This window comes from Lacerta agilis, chromosome 6 (genome assembly GCF_009819535.1).
Source record: "Lacerta agilis isolate rLacAgi1 chromosome 6, rLacAgi1.pri, whole genome shotgun sequence".
Taxonomy (NCBI): domain Eukaryota; kingdom Metazoa; phylum Chordata; class Lepidosauria; order Squamata; family Lacertidae; genus Lacerta; species Lacerta agilis.
Genome location: NC_046317.1, coordinates 34,742,684 through 34,766,055, shown reverse-complemented (window position 1 = coordinate 34,766,055; position 23,372 = coordinate 34,742,684). Strand labels below are relative to the sequence as shown.

The window sequence follows — 23,372 nt, the reverse complement described above, 5'->3', positions numbered from 1 at the left end:
TGAACAGTGACAGGAGTTGCTAAATATTACATAAGGCAATGCAGAGCCATTATCTATACTGTCTAAATAACATAACCACGAGCACATTTGGAATATGAAAGAGACAGAACAGATCTTCCAACAGCCAGCTTTATGAGTATACATCTAAATGTAAGACAGCATCTTCAGCAGATTATTTGTGACACTTTCCCTTATACTACTTTACATATTTGTATGTAGCAATAGAACCCGCAAATCTTTCTTGATAGGAAAAAGAGATTCATTCATAGTTGATATGCTAGAATACATTATTTATGTTTGAATAGGAATTTCTCGGGTGCAAGAAACTGATATGTTTAAAACCATGTCCAAGTGATCAGTTGTTTTGTCTAACCCCTCTTCCTTGTATATTTTAGATTATTTCTTGAAGCTTGATGAGCCCATGAACAATATCACCACTACCCTAGGCCAGATGGCAGAACTGCACTGTAGGGTTTCTGGGAATCCTCCTCCAACCGTGCGTTGGTTGAAAAATGATGCTCCTGTCGTACAGGAACCCAGAAGGATATCTTTCCGTGCAACGAACTATGGATCTCGATTACGAATAAGAAACCTTGATACCACAGACACTGGCTACTTTCAGTGTGTGGCAACAAATGGCAGGAAAACCGTTTCTACCACTGGGGTACTGTTTGTGAAATTCGGTAAGATGTCCCTCTTGCTGGTTCCTCTTTCAAGAAAAGTTGGGTAAAAATGGAGGCAAATGTCATCTCTTAGTTGATAAATGTTTCCCCATCATGCCCAACCAAACAGGGGCGGAGCAAGGGGGCGGGGCGGGCTTTCCCCCTTTCAGCGGCTTTTTTTGCCACTGGGCGAAAGAGAGCCAGTGTGGTGTAGTGGTTAAGAGCGGTAGACTCGTTATCTGGGGAACTGGGTTCATGTCTCCACTCCTCCACATGCAGCTGCTGGGTGACCTTGGGCTAGTCACACTTCTCTGAAGTCTCTCAGCCCCACTCACCTCACAGAGTGTTTGTTGTGGGGGAGGAAGGGAAAGGAGAATGTTAGCCGCTTTGAGACTCCTTCGGGTAGTGAAAAGCGGGATATCAAATCCAAACTTTTCTTCTTCTTCTTTTTGCCGCTGGGCTCCCGGCCTGAGCGGAGCCGGGGAATGGAGAGGGGCAGGCCAGCGAGGAGGGGTGTCACCCCCAGGGGCGTCGTAGGGTAGGGGCGGTGGGGGCGGGCCGCCCCTCGTGCCGCCCCTAGGCGGGTGTGTGCGGTGCTGCTGCTCCCGGGGTGACAGAGGGAGCGGCGGCGCGTGGGGTGACAAGCGGTGGCCCCTCCCACCACTCCCACGCGCCACCGCTCCCTCTGTCACCCCGGGAGCAGCAGCGCTGCACGGACGAGGCTCCCGAAGCGGCGGCCCGGCATCCCCAGGGGCGGGGCGTCGCCGCGTGTGCGTGCGTCATGACGCACACACAGCGATGCCCCACCCCTGGGGATGGCGGGGCCGCCGCTTCGGGAGCCTCGGTGGGCTGCAAAGAGCCCTGAAGCCGCAGCCTGGCACCCCTTTGCGCTACGGCAGTGGCTTCGGGGCTCTTTGCAGCCCGCCGAGGCCCCCAAGCCCCCGCCCGGCATACCCCGGGGGCGGGGCGTCGCCACGCATGCGTGCGTCATGACGCACACGCAGTGATGCCCCGCCCCCGGGATGGCGGGGCCGCCGCTTCGGGAGCCTCGGTGGGCTGCAAAGAGCCCCGAAGCCGCAGCCTGGCACCCCTTTGCGCTACGGCAGCGGCTTCGGGGCTCTTTGCAGCCCGCCGAGGCCCCCAAGCCCCCGCCTGGCATACCCCGGGGGCGGGGCGTCGCCGCACGTGCGGCATGACGCACACGCAGCGATGCCCCGCCCCGGGGATGCCGGGCCGTCGCCGCATGTGCATGCGTCATGACGTCATGACGCACGCACGCGCCGCGATGCCCCGCCCCCCAGGGGTGCCTCTTGGCTTCCCGCCCCGGGCAGCCAAGGGGCTAGGAACGCCACTGGTCACCCCTCCTCGCTGGCCCGCCCCTCTCCATGCCCCGGCTCCTCCAGCCAGCAAGCAGCAAAAAAAAGCCTCTGAAAGGGGGCTTTCTCCCTTTCAGCGGCTTTTTTTGCCACTGGGCGGAGCCGGGCGGGCCAGCGAGGAGGGGCATCACCCCAGCAACAAGCGTGACGCCCCTGCTTGCTGGCCTGGGCGGAGGCGGCGCTTCATGCGCATGCATCATAATGTCATCCGCACGGAGCGACGCCCCGCCCCCAGAGGTGCCGCTTGGCTTGCCGCCCCCGGCAGCCAAGTTAACACAGGACATAGCTAAACAAAACTGCATACCGGTATTCAGAATGACAAAGCAAGCAGATTTATTACACTATTCAATTATTTACTTTTAAGATTACATCTGATTGATGTTAATACAAGCCATTGCAATCTGATTGATATTAATACAAGCCATTACAATGGAGAATCTTGTGATATTGTTACATTATAAACAGCTTGTTAAACAAACAGTGTTGGAGGCAGGCACAGTTTAGAGCCAAACTACATGTTATATTAAATGTGTAAGCATTTTTTATTACTTAAATATCAGCCACACAGGCTGGGATAGCATTGAGATATTGGTGTGCAGGGATTTAATGTTTGCTCTTCTTGCTGTCCTGCTTGGGCAGGGAAGCCATTTGCCACAGGTGATGCTCACAGTGCCAATGGAAGCTTTTCTCCCATGGCTAAATGCAAAATGCAGCAAAATAATTAAATCCTAGGATACGTCCATCCTGGTGCTGCTTTGAGACCCCAGCCCCTGCAGGCTAGATTTAAATAGTAATTTCAAAATGTGCCCTTAAACTTTTTGCATGCATTTAACATCACATTTTGTTTTCTCCCTAGCACTGCTGGCCAGTGGGCTGCTTCTGCCCTTAGGCACAAGAACATGTGATCTGTTATTGTTGTTGTTATATATCTTGCCTTTCTTCCACCATGGAATCCAAGCTGGCCTTACATATGGTTCCCAGACAATCACCCATTCAGGCATTGAGCATACCCAAATCTGTTTAGCTTCAGCAAGGTAGTGGCCTCATGTGCCTTCATATCATATGCTGGGGTTACAATACTGAGCAGAGTGAAAACCAAACTGTACTAAACACACACACACACACTGTCTATCATTGTTTATAGAATGCACTCATTAAAATATTAAGTGATGTAAGAGCAAAATGTATACCTATTGATAGCAGAGAAATACATAGCAATAGCTTTGAATCTTATATTAGAAATTTGGAACAATAAAATAAATTAAAATTGACTCCAGCAAAAACAAAACATTTCCTGCTGTCAACTTAATAAAAACTAACTCCTCCTCCTCCTCCTCTTCTTCTTTTTTAAAAAAAATTCTCATTTTTCTAGGTCCTCCGCCAACAGCAAGTCCAGGAACATCGTAAGTTGTTAAATACTTACTATGTTAATTAATTGTGTAATGTTTTTTAAAAAGTAATTTTATAGTTCGTATGTATTCTGCTCTGAATAGATTTGTGGTATCATTTTAAGTTCATTATATGTATATATTCACACATGCATGCACACACTAGGAGTTGTGCAGTTGATCATGCCCAAGCTAGAGACTGCTTCTTCCATCAGTAAAATCAAATTGTTTGCTTGCTTCCATGGTCCTTAATCCACCCTAACTCTCCTGAATGTTTGGAAAGAGTGCAGATGACGGACCTGAGATGTTACCCACTTTTGACAGATGCTTGCAGAGGTTGTGCTTTTTCTTAGTCTTTGCTGTGAGCAAAGGAAAAATGTAGGCTACAGCTCAAAGCATTTTAGAATCCAATTCTACAAACACAGGATTACTGTATATTCAGTTGACATCACAACAGAACATACTCTCCCTCTCCTCCTTCTACACACCCCCTAAATCTGTTCTGAGGGTTCCCCCAGTCCTCCAGAGCAGATTTTGGAATGTTGCAGGGTGCATGAAGGAAAACCCTTTTGCGCTAGTACTGATTGTTGTGTCTGCACAACTATTTAATTTAATAACACCCACAGTGTTTACTATCACACTGGCCTTGGTCAAATGCAAGAGGAGAGGAAGGCTTTGGCTGTGTACAACCCCCTGCTCCCTGCTTACTCTGAATCCAGTGTACTCCCACCACTGTTTTGGAAAGTGGTGTAAAGGTAAAGGGACCCCTGACCATTAAGTCCAGTCGCAGACAACTCTGGGGTTGGGGCGCTCATCTCGCTTTACTGGCCAAGGGAGCTGGCTTACAGCTTCCAGGTCATGTGGCCAGCATGGCTAACCCGCTTCTGGCGAACCAGAGCAGTGCACGGAAACACCATTTACCTTCCTGCCGGAGTGGTACCTATTTATTTACTTGCACTTTGATGTGCTTTCGAACTGCTTGGTTGGCAGGAGCTGGGACTGAGTAACGGGAGCTCACCCCATTGCGGGGATTCAAACTGCTGACCTTCTGATCAGCAAGCCCTGGGCTCTGTGGTTTAACCCACAGTGCCACCCGCATTCCTCTTAGAAAGTGGTGTACACAACCCATATTATCTTGTTTCTCATGTTGCTTGTGAAATACTGTGTTCTGATGTGTGTGTGTCCCAAACTAACTTCGATCTGAATTGGTGTTGGGGGGGGGGGGATGACCTAGCTTTCATCTTGGAGGAGCCAGAACCAGGTAGCACTGCCACCCTTGTTAACCACACTATGTGTTGTTCAAAGCTTTGATTCCTGACCTTTCACTTGTTGCTGTGCCTGAGGAAATCCATCTAGGTTTCCTGACAGCCTTGAGCCGAAAGACACAAGAATGAACTCAGCTGCAGGGTTTTCTGATGATCAGTGAGGGACAAGGGACATAGTATGGTCCAACAACTCCAAACAAGCTACAGGCCGGCTCGTTGAAAACCAGCAAGTTAAATGCAAGCAAGGCAGAGAGTTAAAAGCTCTTTTCATGCTGGGTTTTCCTGGCATGAAAAGAGCTTTTAAATTCTCTGCCTTGCTTGGGGAGCAAGGCTCGCTCAGTGCACCATGGTGGGGGGGGGGGGGTTGAGTGTACACATTTTTGCATATGCACGGACCTGAACCCCTGCATAAGATTCAATTGGACTGTACTGTTATACTATGGCAGCTACTGTTGACCAGTAAAATTAAGCTGCTCATGCTATTAAGGAATCTCAACTTGATTAAAAATCTAAAAAGGTATGCAGAAAAAGGGAACTGTCAATGACTGAAAGCTTTTGTTACAATAGTTTTGCCATCACATTCACTTTAACTTTCTAAGAACTCTTGCTGATTTTTAACAGAGCCTAGTTTTGTGTATTTGCGCTTAAGCTTCCAGCTCAATCCTAAATATGTTTACTCAGAAGTAAACCTCAATAGGGCTTACTCCAAATTATGTGTGCACAGGATTACAGCCTTAATTGCTTGATGGTTTTGCACATAATAATTCTATCTTCACTTACTCTGTAACACTAATAATGATATTACGATACTGTGATGTGGATAATCCTTTTAGCATATTTTTTTAAGTATGTGATGCTGTTAAATCATTTAGCAACATGAAAATAAAATTGTTTTCCTTGAAGTAGGCGATGTAGATGGTTAATTAGCCCTGAACAGCATCTCCTGTGGGACAACTCTGATTTTAAATAATCCCATTCTTAATCTGTGATTAAACAATTCATGTTGTCAGGCCTGCTAAATACATTGTGCAGGCTAAGGAATATTTTGATTGCAATTCTCAAAGAGACTTACCTTTGACTAAAGGTGGTGTTGTGCAAAGTGGACTAAGGATCTATTGCAATACAATTGTGTCAGTCTGGGGAAGGCTGTCAAAGAAGAAAGTCAAAACAAAATAAAAATTTCTTTCCAGTAGCACCTTAGAGACCAACTAAGTTTGTTCTTGGTGTGAGCTTTCATGTGCATGCACACTTCTTCAGAAGAAAGTGACATGTTGCTATCGTTTCTAATGAAAAATCACAAAAAATGCATCTTTAGGTGTTAGGCAAGCAAATAAATATAAGTATTCAATTTACTTAAAGCATTTTCTTTTCACTTAGTAGCATACCTTCTTCTAGCTTTATGGCCTTGAACAAAAATCCCATGGCCTGTATATGCTTGCTTTCCTTGACCATTCAGAAGAGACTTGTAAGAAGAGGCACAACTTCTGTCATATTATGCATTGCCTTCATCTACTTTTAAGTTTTACTGTTAATCAAGGTGTGGTAGATTGATAGCGGGAAGGAACATGAAAAATGAGTAAAACTAAACTGAAGGTTGAGAGTTGTGTGGGTTTTTTTTTTTTTTTTTTTACTTTGCTTGAGTCAGTTTTCTTCTGGAATTTACAGCATAACAGAGTTGATAAATGTTGGTTTCTCACTTTCTCTCTGTAACTGTGGGCCAAAGTACACATAGCACAGGCAGACCTGTCACTGGGAGCAGTGTGAGTGCTAATAACATGTAACCCTTTTCTAGTCTGCTTCTCCCCCCCCCCATCACTCTCAGGTTACCATTTGCTCTGCATTTGTAATGCAGACACCTGCATGATGACTGTATTCCACCCCCACCCCCCATGTGCTTGGGGGAAGAGTGCATGATGAAATGGTTAAATGCCCCCACCTCCTGTGCTGCTTCCTTGGTCTTACTAAGAGCCTCACCTCACCCCACCGCATCATTTAAGGGAAATGCTGAGAATTCAGTCACATATCTTATTGAGCTAATGGCTAAACTTAAAGTGTGGAAGAAATGGTACTAAATAAGGAGCTGAGTGTCCAGACTGGGAACAAAGTTAGAAATTGTAATGCCCTCATTCAAAGTCCTTGAACTGTCAAGGTCACAAGCTAGAAAGAGAGAGGTTTGTTGTGTTAAGCCATAATGAATCGTGGATTTCAGTAGCAATGAACATGACGTATTATTTTCCATAAGTACCCATTCAAATGGCTTTAACAGAAAGAAAGTCAAAGTGCAGTAGTTAGATATTGTTAAGTGGCCCAGATCAGTCAGTACTTTTTCTGATCGCTCCCCATATGTGTGATGATGAGTTGAAGCTAGAGAGAACCTTAATACCTCCATCCCTACCATATGCATGCTCTGCCTCCCACAGTAGCAGCTGTCCACGAGGGCGTAATATATGAATGAGGTCTGCATACCTAGAACCTAGCATAACCCTGGTCATATGGTTGATTTCCCAGGTAAAATTGATATCCAAGTGAAAGTAATTCAGTTGAACTACTGGAGAGTTCCCATGTCCTGATATGCAGTTAGTTTGTGCTGGTAGGTTCTAATCCAACAAATAATATGTACATTGAATCTTGCTTGGTGTTAAATGTTTGCAAGAGTGCTTGCACAAATGTATTAATGCACAGTTATATGGTTTCCCTTTGGCTGAGTGGAGAAATTGTGACGCCACTTACCAGTAATAGAAATATATGACAGAGGAACGGGACTAGAAATGTTATGACAGCATTGAGTAGTTAGCATTTGTATCATTGGGCTGGATGGAACTAACCCATTCCTGCTTATACAACAGGGCTTTCCCCCCCTCCCCTCCCTACCGCACAGACTCTGTGCCTCCCCCAAATTCACTATAGAGGGTTGGGAGAACCCCCAAAGCAATTGGGTGGGATTGGAGATCCTTCTGTCAGACAAGCAGAAATTCTGACAGAAAGATCTACGTAGCACCATTCCTCTCCCTTTCTTTAGTGCTAAAACAATCTTATAAAAGCAACTAACAAAACCCAGTTGGAGAACATTTCAGCCTCCCAGGACACTCTGTTGGTGACCTTAAAGTGAGAATTCTTGAAAGAAGAATGAAATCACAACTTATGGACAAGTTCAATTCTATCAGCTGAACAGAGATAACAAGTTTTTTTAATCCCACTGCAGGTGTTAATTGGCTTAGCAATGGCAGCATGTTTGTGTTACCATCAACACTGCTTTGGGACTGGTCACTGTGTTTATTTTACATACATTTAATCTTTAATTATTGTCACAGTCTAGTTTTTTTTGTACTATTTCCTTTTCCTCTGACCACACCAGCTACATTCCACACACACCCTAAAACCATGCATATGTATTCTTGCTAATTGAAGATAACACTTCATGAATCTAATGAAGTTTTTGCCATCTTGTTCTTCAGAATGCCACAAGATGCTTTTGACTAAAAACAAAAGAGACTAATATGGCTACCCCTCTGACAACTGTGCCAAAAATAATATTTAAATATCATACAACGTTAAAATACAAACATATTAAAATAACAGTTGGGTTCCATGATCACTGCAGATGGTGACAGCAGTCACAAAATTAAAAGACGCCTGCTTCTTGGGAGAAAAGCAATGACAAACCTAGACAGCATCTTAAAAAGCAGAGACATCACCTTGCTGACAAAGGTTTGTATAGTTAAAGCTATGGTTTTCCCAGTAGTGATGTATGGAAGTGAGAGCTGGACCATAAAGAAGGCGGATCGCCGAAGAATTGATGCTTTTGAATTATGGTGCTGGAGGAGACGCTTGAGAGTCCCATGGACTGCAAGAAGATCAAACCTATCCATTCTCAAGGAAATCGGCCCTGAGTGCTCACTGGAAGGACAGATCCTGAAGCTGAGGCTCCAATACTTTGGCCACCTCATGAGAAGAGAAGACTCCCTGGAAAAGACCCTGATGTTGGGAAAGATGGAGGGCACAAGGAGAAGGGGATGACAGAGGACGAGATGGTTGGACAGTGTTCTCGAAGCGACTGGCATGAGTTTGACCAAACTGCAGGGGGCAGTGGAAGACAGGAGTGCCTGGCATGCTCTGGTCCATGGGGTCACAAAAAGTCGGACACGACTAAACGACTAAACAACAACAACAAAAATAACGAAAAATGATCTTCAATATAATTGCTTGCCTGGATCAAGGCATTGCGTTGGGCTGCCTCAGTCATGTTGAGAAGCTGGCATCTTTGTGCTCAACATACAGAGGTTGGAGGGCTAGGTTGGCAGAGTGAGCATGACACTGGTATGATGCAAGCAGTGTGGCTCAATTGCCCTTCACTCATGTAGAAATCTTTGACTTTCCCAAGTAGTATGTTATGTATAGTTCATCTGCTTATAAAGCCATATGGGAACATTATACGTTTCCTATTCTGCTGCTAGCAACTTTTGTCATAGTATACCTTGCCTGATCCTGCTTTCTTTCTCTGATGTACTAATATAGGGGTGATACATTTATAACACAATATCCTGAATTCTAGGTTAAGGCTAGAGTCCAATAGCATCACTGAATTCAGTGGGATTGCTTCCTAGTGAACATGTATAGGATTTCACTGTAGAATAACCATTGGTCTTTTTCACTGTAAGGCAGCCCTTTTAAAATAATAAAAATGATGATGACGACGACAATGCATCTTTCTAACTACCAAGAAATAGACTTGACCCCCAAAGTGTTAAAATCATATCCCAGTAGTAATCCATTATTTGCCACGCATTGAAATCTGAGATAATTTCCATGACCCAGAGAGCAGCCTACTCTTTTAATGGCCTTAGAACTGTATTACTTCCTTAATCTTCAAGCTGTTTGGCTGCTACCATGATGGATCAGCAGTCAGAAGAGAGATAGAACAGTCTGGTGCTACAACAGCAGCAGCAGCAGCTGCAGACATGGCATAGCAGATTCCAAGAGATAAGAGGATTTCTTAAAAGGGAAGAAAATACTTTTAGCCTGGGAAAATGGGTTGAAACTCTAGCGTTTTCCATCTTCATGTCATTTCCTCTCCTTTTCCACTTCTTATATCATTATCCTAGACTTGATGGTGCACTTACACCAGTATAAATCAGAAGCAAGCTCACGGAAAGCTTTGAAGAATTTTACATTGCTGTAACTAAGAGGAACACACAGTTATCTGGCCATAGAATTAAACTAAGAGTTAAACTAAATTAAACTAAGAATGGCTCTCCAATACAAAAATCTCAATGTTAGGTTCCATTAAAAGGCACAAATCTAGTATGTCTCCACCATGTGCCTTTTCAAATTTAGAAGCATTTCTAAAAAGTTACGTGCATTAGAAAACCCACTCTAGTGCTGTGTAGCTGCAGTGGATAAGAGGATGAACCGTGAGCTAGGATGTTACAGGTTAATAATTTCTGTATGCTGAGCATCTCAGAACATTGAAGCCAGATCTGTATGTGCTTGCCTTGAGCTACTGCACAATTTCTGTGTTACTGAATCGCTGCAAGAGTTGCTTAATAACAACTGACCAAAAACAGTTAAATCTGGATATCCTAGGAACTCAGCAGATTGGCAGAATTCATGTAGGGGTTAGCACTTGAGACTGTAGGGCTGAATTTCATTAATAACGTGTGGGAGTGGGAGGAAGTAATAAGCTGAGCAATTTGGGGTGTTCCCTTCTGGAAAGTTGATAGGTTCGTGATGCATAGTTTTTAAACTCGGGGTAGCCAAGAAAGCCACAGGGCTGAAGGGCGGAAACTGTGAATGCATCATTACATCTGAATTTCCATTACAGCAAAATCCTGCCTTGCCCACAGTGGGCAGATAGACCTTCAAAGGCCAGGTCATGTTTGCAAACTGTGGAATTTTATTGATAGATAAAAATAGGATCTTTGTATTTTGTTTTCTACTCACAATTTTCAGAATGGGGTGGGCTATAAAACAAGCAAACAAGCTCCTGGCCGTTTTGGTAAGGACTGCAAAAATGACAAGAAATATGTTTTCTATGCCAGAAGTCCAGCGTTAATCCTACTCTATCATGCATATACCATGGACTTGAAAGAATTGGGAGACTTTATTGAATTTTTAAAACGATTGCTGATTCATCCCAGTTGAGGCAAAGTTTGAGGTTTCCTCCTTTTATCTGTGATTGAATATCAGGAACTGAGAGGCTGATCTGATAAAGCCACATGCTCTACACTCTTCTCACTCCACACCACAAGAATTCCAGTTTTATTTCCATGGGAGAAAAGCTTGCTGACTTCTCCTTCTGAGCCTGGCTTCATTGCCAAAGTGTATATCTTCTGTGATGCCTACCAGAAACTGAAAACAATCATTATAGTGCAACCAATGTTTTGGGGGCTCAGGGCAGGGTGACTTCGTGGTATTAATGAGAACATTTTATAACAGACAGCCTTGTGAAGAAGATGACATTGAAACTCAATATGAAGCCAGTAAGGCCAGATTCATTTATTGCTTTCGATGGAACAGGGCACATTGTAAGCTATGTGGCCCAAACCAGTTCCACTTAAAGTTAACAAAGCTGCCCATTGTTGTGAAGAAGTGTCAATCATGCAGACTTCAACTTAAACAAGTTTACCCTGTGCTTCACCGATCTTTGGAGTAGCCAGTGGTCTCAATCTTTGGGAATGTGTTTATTCAGTCTAGTAAAAACATTAAAAAGGGGAATAAATCCCTGGTGACCTGAACTGCCTTTCACTGCTGCTATAAACCATAGAACATTTAGAAAGGACTTTTAGAGGTAAAGATAATATAGTTTGCATAGCCAGTGTGTATATTATGGTCTTGAGTGGTAGTTACAGAGGTCACTTGCAACTTATATTACTTCATCACAAAATCATTAAGGGTGCAGAAGAAAGATTATAAGGTGTTACATCATTTATTCCAAAAATTAAAACCATATACAGTGCTATAGTGCTGGCCATATTTAAGTAAGTAAAGTGACAGAAATGTAATGGTAGGAGTTCCTATCAGAAGTCAATTGCTGTAAAACGGGGTTAAACATTGACTTCACAATGTGGCAAGTTTATTGATCTTGTTAACAGCAAAAAATGTGCATGGTTATTTCTGTGGGAAAGCAAAACATTTATCCACTCCCTTGTTGTCTAGATGGTTTTTCAGTTCTGAGTCAGCTAATGCCCATGCTACCAGTTTTCATTTATATCCCATGCAATTGCAGGGGTAAGTTACTTTTACCTTCCTTATTCTGGTTCATGTCCTGTTTTGAAAGATTTTTGTTCAGATTGCATAGTGGTGGGAGCTATTCTCTTAGTTCCAACAACAGGTCCTTGCACTGCCTATGCAATAGCTTTTCAAATTCCCCTAAGTTTCAAAAGAGGCTCATCCAGCTCCACTGTGTACATTATAGGCTGACAGCCTTGCCTAGTTTTGAACTTGATATTTTTTATTTATTGAATTTATATACTGCTCTATACCCAGAGGTCAAAGATTAAACTACCCATGTCAAGGCAGAGCAGCTATTATCATTTAGAATTGTTCCATGTTTATATTAATTTAGATAACTCCTTTGTTGTGAGAACAGGCTGATACTACCTATGCCAAAATCAAGTGCAACTGTCCATTAACAGAACCAGTGATGTAGACATGACATTGTATGTTATGATTCACATACAAAGCATATTGCTCATAAATTTAACACTGCTTCATTGTTTTGGTAGCATACAGGCATCTTTTTAAACATAATACTTGGCTGAAGCTGTGTTTTTTTTAATGCATTTGTAAAAATGCATGTTTTCTATTACCAGGCCCATGATAAGAGTTTTGCTTGATATAAAACAGTTTTCTAGCCAGCCTTAGATTCCAGTTTTTGGACTTGATAAAGTAAAACAACACAAGTATGCCATAGCCAAGTTTATTAAAAAACAGGGTTGTCTTAAACGGCTTCTTTGAAACATCTTTGTAACCTCAGATAATAATTTTTCAGCGATAAGTCAGATAAATAAAATGATTAATGCACACAGGTTTATCTGTAGCATTACTAAGAATATCATTAAAAATTGACCTTGTCATAAAACATTTTACAGAAGAGCATTAGCCATACTGTTTACTATATGTTTTTTAGATGATGTCCTTGCTATTTTTAAAAGAAACCTTTAAATATTGACATAACATGTAAAAAAAGGAGAAACCGTTACTGTGCCGTCCTCAAAGCTTTTGCATCTATTATACTAGGGACAGACTCACATGAAATCCAACTGTGGCTAATACCGTATCTTCTGAGGAACAGAGGAAGCTAGACAGTGGTGTGGCGAGGACACTTGCTGCTCCATACAACTTTTTCATAACCAAAGACAAGGCAGAAACATGTGGTTTCCTTAACCCAGAGGATCAGCAACCTAGGTTTAATTGTATGCAGCCTTTGGCCTAATTTCCAAAGCTCTTTGAAAATGGAACAGCCCATTGGGTGCAGAAGAAACAGGTAGGGGGAGAGAAAAGGACTAGCAGAAATGACTGTTCAGGACTGAACAAAGCTGTACTAGTCACCTGGTCACTGCTGTTATTCCTGAGCTGTATAGTACATTTTATCCCCATGTCTAAGATGATAACTGGATGCCAACAAAAACAGATTAATTAAGATTTAAAAATCCTGGACACCTTTGAGCACCATGTTGGGTAATGGCTTTCAGAGTTATTTTCACAGTGATTGTATATTTGACTCTATGTAGCCCAAGATTCAGAAGGTTTGCTTAGGCCAATCAAATGATAGGACCTCTAATTTTTGAATAGCAGTGTTGTGTCCTGGGAAACAGAGAAGAAATTAGGCAAGTTTCTAGAAATAAGGGAAGTACAGAGATGGCTGGCTAAGAGAAAAGGTTGTTTTTTTTAAAAAATAGTATTAAATATTCCAAATTATTGGTACATTAAAAAAAATTTTTTGCTCTTGACATCTTTGTAAGTTCAATTTGACTAGCATATTTACATATATATTTTTCAAAACTCTCACTGCATGCTTGTGACAGAAATTGTAATGTATGAGGCTTAGATTTAAGTTTATTTTGGTTAAGAGCCATTGCTCTTTTAAGGGCCCTGCATTGGGACTGTGCAGGCATATTATGGGGGAAGGAAAGGTTACACTTGATAACTTCCACCCCTTCCATTCCCCTGACTCATATCATCTACCAAGCCATTCAGCCTGGCCCCACCTTTCTACCAGGTTTCAATAAGGAATCAGCGTGTGGCTACATCAGTGTTTTTCAACCTTTTTTGGGCAAAGGCACACTTGTTTCATGAAAAAAATCACGAGGCACACCACCATTAGAAAATGTTAAAAAATGTTTAAAAATTTAACTCTGTGCCTATATTGACTATATATAAAGTAATTTTTCAATTTTTTCCACGGCACACCAGGCAACATCTCGCGGCACACTAGTGTGCCGCGGAACAGTGGTTGAAAAACACTGGGCTACATGACTAGCAATATTGTGACTTCTGCTCATGGTCTTTAAAAACAACATTGTCCTGAAATATAAATATTCAAAAGTTTTAAAATAAAGCAGGGACTGACATACATAGGAACTGTTTAAATGTCCATCTTAAAGCTTTGTGTTTGGAGGGGTATGTGGCTGTTGGCTTGTTTTGAAGTTTCTGTCTGTGGTGCTGACTTTCACCTTGCTTCAAAGTACAAGACTCACTTTTCCTTGCTGATTAAGCAGGAAGATCCCAAAATCCAAAGTCAGGAGCTAGCATCATTTTTAAAAAACCCTCTAATTGAGACATAGAATGAAATACCTTTCAACTTGGGGGCTGTTGTGGGTGCCTGCTATAGTGGTGGTCTTCCCTGTCCCCGAGAATAATGAGTTACTTTCTGCTTTCCCCACACTCCCACACCTACATAGACTCACTAGAAGTGATAGAAGTATAATTTGGTAATTTTGAAGAAAACACCTACTCTTCGGCATGAGTTAGTGGCAGGTCTTAATTTTCAATGAAGCACATGTCCATGGATGTTTGTTGCTTTAGGAATCAGTTTCTTATCTCAAGAGTAATCTCTTTTCCAACTTTTCCTGACACCAGTTTAATATAGCTCCTGATATTCTTAAAGCTGACCAGTTATTCCCCAATGAATAGCTTCTATTTATACGTGTCTATCAGGAGTTGAATTTATGAAAGGCACACAAGTTATGTGAACTTCTAATGTTTTCACAGTTGTTAAACCACTTCATCTATTTTAACTAAGAGTAACTGCATATAAGACATTGGGACTCAACAGCTGCCCCAAATGATGTTAGAAACCCAAGGCTCTAAACCAAACAAACCCCAGATAATTTAGCAGCAGCAAAGTTGACATTTCTCCTTCACATAACAGTCATGGGAAAAAGAAAGTGCACCCTATTTGAATTCTGTGACTTTACATATCAGGACATAATAGCAATCACTTGTTCCTTAGCAGGTCTTAAAATTAGATAAATACAACCTCAGATGAACAACAACACAACATATTATACTGTGTCATGATTTATTTAACAGAAATAAAGCCAAAATGGAGAAATATGTGTGAAAAACTAAGTACACTCTTACTGCTTCCATAGGAATTAAGAGGCTAAGTAGCAGATAGGGGCTGCTAATAAAATGTCATTGCTTAATTGATCATCAGCAAGTGTGCCCACCTCTATAAAAACTGAAGTTTTGGCAGTTTGATGATCTGGATCATTCAGGTGTGCTTTAACACAACGCCAAGGAGGAAAGATGACACAATACTGTTAGATAAGCAAGTGCATTGCTGCCTGTGAACCTGGGAAGGGTTCTAAGGCCATCTCCAACCAATTTTAAGTCTATCATTGTACTATGAGAAAGATTATTCAAAAGTGTAAAACATTCAAGACAGTTGCTAATCTTCTCAGGAGTGGATTTCCCAGCAAATTCACCCCAAGGTCAGACCATGCAATGCTCAGAGAAACTGTAAAAAACAAACAAACCCAAAAGTTACATCTCAGGCTCTACAGACCTCAGTTAGCATGTTAAATGTTAAGGTTCATGACAGTACAATTAGAAAAAGACAGAACAAGTTTGGTTTGTTTGGAAAGGTTTCCAGGAGAAAGCCTCATCTCTCTGAAAATAATATGGCAGCATGGCTTAGGTTTGTGCGCGTGCGCACACGCACACACACACACACACACACACACACCCCTTACTGAGAAGCTGTTTGAGCTGAATACAACCTTCATTCTTATGCATCTTTATCTCAAGATGGCAATCCTGGTGGCAGTTGCTTTGTTTTGAAGAGTGAGTGAAATTTCTGCTCCCTGTTATGGCAACATACACAAAGAGAAAAAAAACAATCCTACATCCCTAGTACCTTCTTATTACTAAAGTGTTCTTGGACTACCATGCCTTAGCCTTCATGAAAGCATAGTCCTTTTCACTTTCCCTTACCCTAGTACGGTGACAGGTAGGTAGCCGTGTTGATCTGCCATAGTAAAAAAAAAAAAAAAAAAAGATTCCTTCCAGTAGCACCTTAGAGACCAACTAAGTTTGTTCTTGGTATGAGCTTTTGTGTGCATGTACACTTCTTCAGATACTAGTACAGTGGTGAGTCTTTTAGACCTGCTTTCTCCCACTGCCCTTCGCATGTTGATGGCTGAACATCTGTACTGAGGAAGCTTGCTCTACTTCAGTGGTTTAGAACCCTGGGTAGAGCAGGCAGCCCACTGCAGATATTCGGGGGGGGGCAACATCTGGGGGCCTGCAGGAACAGTAAGTTTCATCCCTGCTTTCCCCCTTATGTGATAATATTCATGCTGGGAAAGGAGGGAGGAAGAACAGCTGAATAGGGGCTGTTTGTGTGCCAGGACTGCTAGTCAAATCAGATGGCTGTTATTGGGATGAAAAGTTCTGCAAAGTTTGTCACAATAACAGGAGCCCCCTCTATATAAGGCAGTGAACCATTTTGTACTAGGGGACTGCACAGAGACATGAGAGGATCTTCTTACTGATGACGTACAATCACCTGCACTAGAGACCACATGGGTTTTCTAAGCCCTCCTCACCAACCAGGAGGGAACTGAGCAAAAAGGCACTGGCGTTGCGGGTAAGCATGCCCAAAAAGAAAGACTCTGCAACTGAGTACATGAAATTGAAGAGGCACACTTTATTCCATCTCAGGTCATTTGTTTCTGGGCACTTCATCAACAGGAGTAAGGGAGGGGGAGGTGGTGGTGGGTGGTCAACCTCTACGGTAAAGAAGACTAAGTAGAATCAGATTTGCTGGTACACTACATCCATCTTTATGTATAAAAAGAGACTCTTGGCACAGGGAAAACACTTTAAAGGGGCATAGAATAAGAGTTAGTTTAAAGCTGTTTTTCCAGTAGACTTCAATTAGAATTGTTAGTGTATTTTTTCTGGGTTTTTTGCAATTAGTAATATGTATTAAGTTAGAAACCAGCCAACATATACATCTTAAGTTTTGTCAATTAGCGTATTTTGCGTTTCATTTAATAGTTAGATCTGGTCAGTCTGTTTTTCGTCATGCTTAAATTTGTAATATTGGCTCACCAAGAGCAATATTTATTTAAACATATAGCCATAGTAATATATTATTATACTATGCGTTTTCCCCCCTTAAGGCAGGGCACTAGTGATGCTGATGGTGCCAGCTTAATCATGTCTACCGAAAAGTAAGTCCCGCTGAATTCAGTGGGGCTTACTCATATGTAAGTAGTGTTAGCGTTGCAGCCTGAGCTTTCTTTCTAAGAGATGAAACCGCTGGTTTCATTCCATGTTCTGACCTGATATGAAGTCCTCAGATGACAATCTGCACACCTCACACCCCAGGACAAGGACCTTGAGGAGCAGGACAGGTCCTCTAAGTCTAATGGTGAGGATCCCCTTGAGGGGCTCTCTGGATTGATACCTGATTAGGAACCCCTGGAACTCTCTGAGCAGAAGGTGCAGCAACTCTGCATTCCTCAAGAGGAAAATTGGGTCCGGGCCAAAGAACAATGGTGCAGTATGTGTCTGCAGACCCAGAGTAGTTAGCCCCTTGTAAGTAAGGGATCTATTTGTGAGTAAGCCATACCTGTTACTCTACAGCTAGCAGTATATAAAAGGCATCCCTCTTGAGTCATCTAGTTGTTGGAAACAACATGGGTCTTTAGCTCCTTGTTCCTGATTCTAGGTTCTCTGTTTTGCTGCACCTTGCCTGACCTCCCTGTTGTACTGACCTTGGACTATTTCCCCATCTTGTTTCTGGATCATGTTTGAACCTAGACTGATTCTCTGTGCTTGACCTTTGTTTCTCTGCAATGTGCTGAATCTGCAACCCTGTCCTTATTTGTAGTACTTGGGAGTACCAAGCTTATATATTTTGTAACTAGTACCCTAGCCCCTGAGAACATCCCCTGGAGAGTGACATAATCAGATATTCATATCCTTCATAATAAAGCAGTCTCTTTTTGGCAGGAGTAGAATAAAACTTAGAACAGAAAGGTACCGGTATGTTTATTTTTAGAGGTTTGGTTTCCATGGATAAGCTGCCTTTGTTTATAAAACATGGGATAATTTGGCTTTTCTTCTAAAAAAAAATTCTAATAAAAATTGGGGACACCACTAAAATAGTATGTCATCATTCTATTGAAAAGTTAGTGAAAACCTTTGTAAGTATAAATCTCCACCTTTAAGAAATAAGTAGTGAGACTATACTCTGTATACTTTTCTTTATTTTGAGACTGCACATTTCCAGGTATGGTATCCACAGCCAGCTAAGCATGGAGACAAGCCTAGGACACTCACATTCCAGGAACCACCACTCCATGCATTCCGAACTTCCTGCTGTCCTCAATTGACATTTGCAGTGAACAGCTAAAGAAGATGCACTTTCCCATCTTCTTCTGTTGAATTAAAGGTTGCCTGTTACCATTTTGTTGCTCAACAGATTTTTGTATTGCTTGTTCATAGGTGAAAAGGGAATTCTACTAGTTAATGATGAAAATGAGGAGTCTCAGGATAGTATTTACAGTAATCCCTCATCTTACACACATGTGACTTGTGGAATTTCAAACATTCATCAGTGAAGGTGGGCTGGTTGAAATTGTGCAAGTCAAGTCCCAGACAAAGGAGAGAGCTTAAAAACGCTTTTTGTGCCTGCTATGAAAAGAGCTTTTAAGCTCTCCGACTTGCTTGTGGAGCATGGCCTGATCAGCATACCAACTCTGGAAAGCTCTGGGATCTTCTTGTGAGACAGTGACTTCCCATGAGATCTCATGTGAACATCCCTGGCCTTCCAGAGTCTGCAAGAGAGCTTCAAAGCTGTTTTCACAGCAGGTAACCCAAGGACTGCAAGAAGATCAAACCTATCCATTCTCAAGGAAATCGGCCCTGAGTGCTCACTAGAAGGACAGATCCTGAAGTTGAGGCTCCAGTACTTTGGCCACCTCATGAGAAGAGAAGACTCCCTGGAAAAGACCCTGATGTTGGGAAAGATGGAGGGCACAAGGAGAAGGGGACGACAGAGGATGAGATGGTTGGACAGTGTTCTCGAAGCTACTAACATGAGTTTGGCCAAACTGCGGGAGGCAGTGAAGGATAGGCGTGCCTGGCGTGCTCTGGTCCATGGGTTCACGAAGAGTCGGACACAACTGAACAACTGAACAACAACAACAACCCAAGTGGACCAAGCACAAAAAGAGTTTTGAAGCTCCCTACCTTGCTTGCTGAGCTTGGCACATCAGCTCTGGGAGTGCTAGGGGTCTCCCTCCCTCTCCTATTAGCCATGGGGTGGCTCCAAGGGTTTGACTATGTGTGATTTTTGTGTATAGTTGTGTAATCCTTGGAACTGAACTCCTATGTAAGATATGGGATTTCTGTAGTCAAGATAATGATCAGCACCATAGTGTGATAGCTGAATTACTGATCTTCCAAATGAATATGAGGAAATGGTATCCTGATCAACCCTTGCTGGTTATATGTGATTGTTATGCTTCTCAGCATATAATCAAAGAGCTATTTGCCTAACAAATCAAAACAAAAACCTGGACCAGTCCTACCTCCTTGCCTTTTAGATCACTTATGGGCCCTTCACTCTTTTTTTACATCTGGTGATGCAGAAAAGCAGAGATACACCAAGTGCCTGGGTAGGCTAGAATGTTGTTGCCATTTGGGACAGAAGTGGGGAAAATCCTCCTCCTCACCCTATATCAAATTGTCTTCAGGTTTCTGTCAAAATACCAGTGTTAAGTAATTTGGAGACTTTAATAGCACAGCAAAGCATATGAGCATTTTATAATGAAGTGTAGACTCCAGCATGTGATACCAAATATTTGACCAGCAAGTGTGCAAGTTACAAAGTGGGCACTATCAGAAATGGATGGAAAAGTAATTGTCAGCAAGATTATGTTCTAAATGCAGCTACATGTATTTATTTTAGATGGGAAGTCAGGGCTGGCGGTAGAGATCAGCGTGCACAGTGGAAGTTGCCCTCCCTCTCCTCTCTCTGTATGACACTGTACCCACCCCCACCAAATCTGCCCTGGGAAGTTGGGGTGAAATGCAGAACAGATTTGGGTATGAGACAGAGGGAGGAGAGGCAAGCGAAATTCCACTGCAGAAGCAGAATTCCTTGTGCAAATGGGACAACTTTGCTGGATATAACTTAATATCTAGAGGCATAGTTTTGCATGTGGTTTACTGATATGCTTACAATACACTTACTGATTTACGTTTAATAACACATGTATTGCATCAAGTTCTGTAAGAAGAACTTGTTAAAGAGCCATGGGACCTTTTAAGAAATGAAGTGTAGACTCTAGCATGTGAGGATGAGTTCGTTGCTGTCTCAGTTGTTGGATCACCTGGCTTGCCTATGAATAGAAAGGCAGTTCATATATGCCAAGTTTGCCTCATTAATGCCATCATTATCTTCAGTATTAAGAGTTATAACTAGCCCATTACACACATGGTATTCAGCAAAAAGAATAATAGACCAAATATTACGTATAAAGGACTTCTGTCTTAAGGATTGTATAGAATTTAAGTAGGTACTTTGGGATTTGGCACAATGTTTATGGCCATGTATATCATTCTGGAGAAATACTAAGAAGTAAAAAAGTATCCTGTTCTCTACCACATAAGCTTAAAAAAAGTTAAAGGCTCATACTGTGTTAAAGTGTGCATATAATAATTCCTACTTATGGCAAAGAATATATGTGTGCAGCATTCCTCTAGAGAATCTCAGTTTCCTGGTCCAATGTGTCAGATAAATAGGTTTTGTATGTGCAAAAACAGTGAAGTGTTTTACTAAGGAGGACCTCAGATACATTAGACCTATATTATTTATGCTAGAAAGCTACAACAAAGCCATGAAAGGGTGGCTGTCTGGGTGGCCAGCACAGATACAACTGCTTGACTGTGAAGTTGTTGCACTTCATCACTGTTAATAAAGCTCATGTTAAAAAGGTATCAAGTATCAGCTAAAAAGGAATTTGGTAGAACAAGAGTTTTAAAAATAACCTAAGGGCTAAAGCTTTGCTGGTTCCACAAGGGAAGTTCTTTCCTCTCACATTTCAATTTAATTGGGATTTAACTTCAACTTCCTGGGCTAACAACTGAGCGTGATTATCCGGTGATAAGTAACACCAAATCCAGCTGCATTTTTACTATCTGTAGCTGTAAAATCAATGAACACGGAGTATAAGACTGGTATTGGTTCTTATTGTAACCCACAGAGCAAATTATGAGAGTTCCATATACTGTAGCTAGGTGAGGACAGCAATAGAGCAGTAAAATATTTGTCTGAGCAAGAGTTTTTCTTGCTACAAATACTGTAGCAAGTGGAGCCTAAGTTCTGCACTTGGAATATATTGTGCAAACAAATCAAACTGATTGTTTTTCCATAATGCTAGTTCTGTCAGCCAAGGAGCTCTACAGAACACTGAAGCTCCACTCTAACCAGAAGTCCAGTTCAGTCTGTTTAGGCTTTCTAAGATGTTGCCAGATATACTGCCCACAGGGTTGGCCCACCCATGAGGCAAGGTGAGGCAACTGCCTCAAGCAGCAGGATCTACAGGGGCAGCAGTTCCTGATGTAGATCTTTATTCCCCCTGCTCTTGTTCCTGATGTAAACCTTCACTCACTCTTTCTTCCCTGGCAGGGTGTGGGTGGGTGTGCCATTTTGTGGTTCTCCTCAGGTGCCAAAATTACTTGGGCCGGCCCTGACTGCCCAACCTGTTTTCAAGGTTATCCGGACCATCATAAGAACTAGAAATTTTCAGGTTGTGTTTCTAGCTTTTATTGTAGTTTTGGTTTTCTGGATTTTGGTTTGTTTTTAAATCTTAACTGAGATTCTCATAATATCAGTTTCTGCACCAGATGCCAAATGAGATTAAGAGCCTCATGCTGTACCGACTGAGCTATCCCAACAGCTAATGTTCATGTGCTGATGCAGCAAGCACATGAAATACAGAGGCTTTCGTACAAAATACAAAATACAGTAGCATGCATGGTGCTCAGCATTGATAACCATATCCTATTTTTCTAATCCTCGTGTTGAGTTGTAGTGAACTAAATTATACTCATTAGAATTCTACCCATTAAAATGAATGAACCTGAGTTATGTCCATAAATCTACTCTGAGTAGAGATAGCATTGAATACCACCTGTTGTACAGATTTCTTTATCCTAAGTTTGGGAGGCTAGCCACTCTCCAAGGGAAACCCAGCATAGCTCCATCAAACAAAAAAGCAAATTCTAGGTGTTTCTTGCCATGTCACATAATGTGTGCTTACAAGCTGCAGTTCACATTGAAAAATGATGTGAGAAAGCTGTCAGGAAAGATCCAAGCAGTGTTATCAATGCTGTTCCATAACTGGTAACAGCTGCTGTTGATCTGACAGCAGGTACCATAGTTTTGTGCCTCCATGCAGAACTGGAAAGGAAACCACTTCTGGAAAGGAAGTGATTACTGCAAAACATTAATATGCAAATAAGGAGGTTATTTTCAGAGGACTAGATTTGGCCTGTTCTCACTACCAGCACTGGGTCTGTTTGTATTTACGAAAACCTAGACAGCCTACTCGTCTGTGTGACCAAGAGCTTGCCCAAAATATTTTTTTATATACTAAACATGCATCCAGAATTGTGAATTCAAGGCACTATCCTGAAAACAATTACAGTACTTGGAAGGGATTTTGTCATAGAGTTGGAAGGGCTCCCCAAGGGTCTTCTAGTCCAACCCTCTGCAATGCAGGAATCATTTTTGCAGTTTACAAAAGTGTAATCTAATTTACCTGGTACAATATGCATTCAGACAATGTAGTTCCATGCAGGCTTTAGAAATCTCACTTTATAAGTGGACAAAGCAAAAACCTAAGTTTCAGAACTGCATCTTGTATTACTTATTTGTTTGTTTGTTTATTAGATTTATATCCCACCATTCCTCTCAAAGAATCCCTGGCCACATATTAGCATACTCCAAATAATACAAAAAAGGTATCTGAGATCATTTTCTCTCTTCCCTTGCAAAGTAAAATATAAGCTCTGAATTTCCAGATTTTTGTCATGAAACAGAGTGAGCATGTATTCAGTTTTAAGTTGGACACAAGTAACTATTTTGTACTCTTTTGGAAAGTATGACAGAATATTATTTATCCATTTGCATTAATGTTTTCTTGCCAAGCAAAA

At 42.0% G+C, this 23,372-nt stretch overlaps 1 protein-coding gene across 1 annotated transcript in view; it reads left to right on the top strand.

The window, feature by feature from the left end:
- The window catches only part of ROR1 (receptor tyrosine kinase like orphan receptor 1), a 152,224-nt gene that overhangs the window by 115,936 nt on the left and 12,916 nt on the right, over window positions 1–23,372 (top strand). Inside the window, exons 3-4 of the mRNA XM_033151893.1 lie at window positions 396–683; window positions 3,411–3,441. Coding sequence (XP_033007784.1) covers window positions 396–683; window positions 3,411–3,441 — 319 coding nt within the window. The remainder of the gene's footprint in view (window positions 1–395; window positions 684–3,410; window positions 3,442–23,372) is intronic.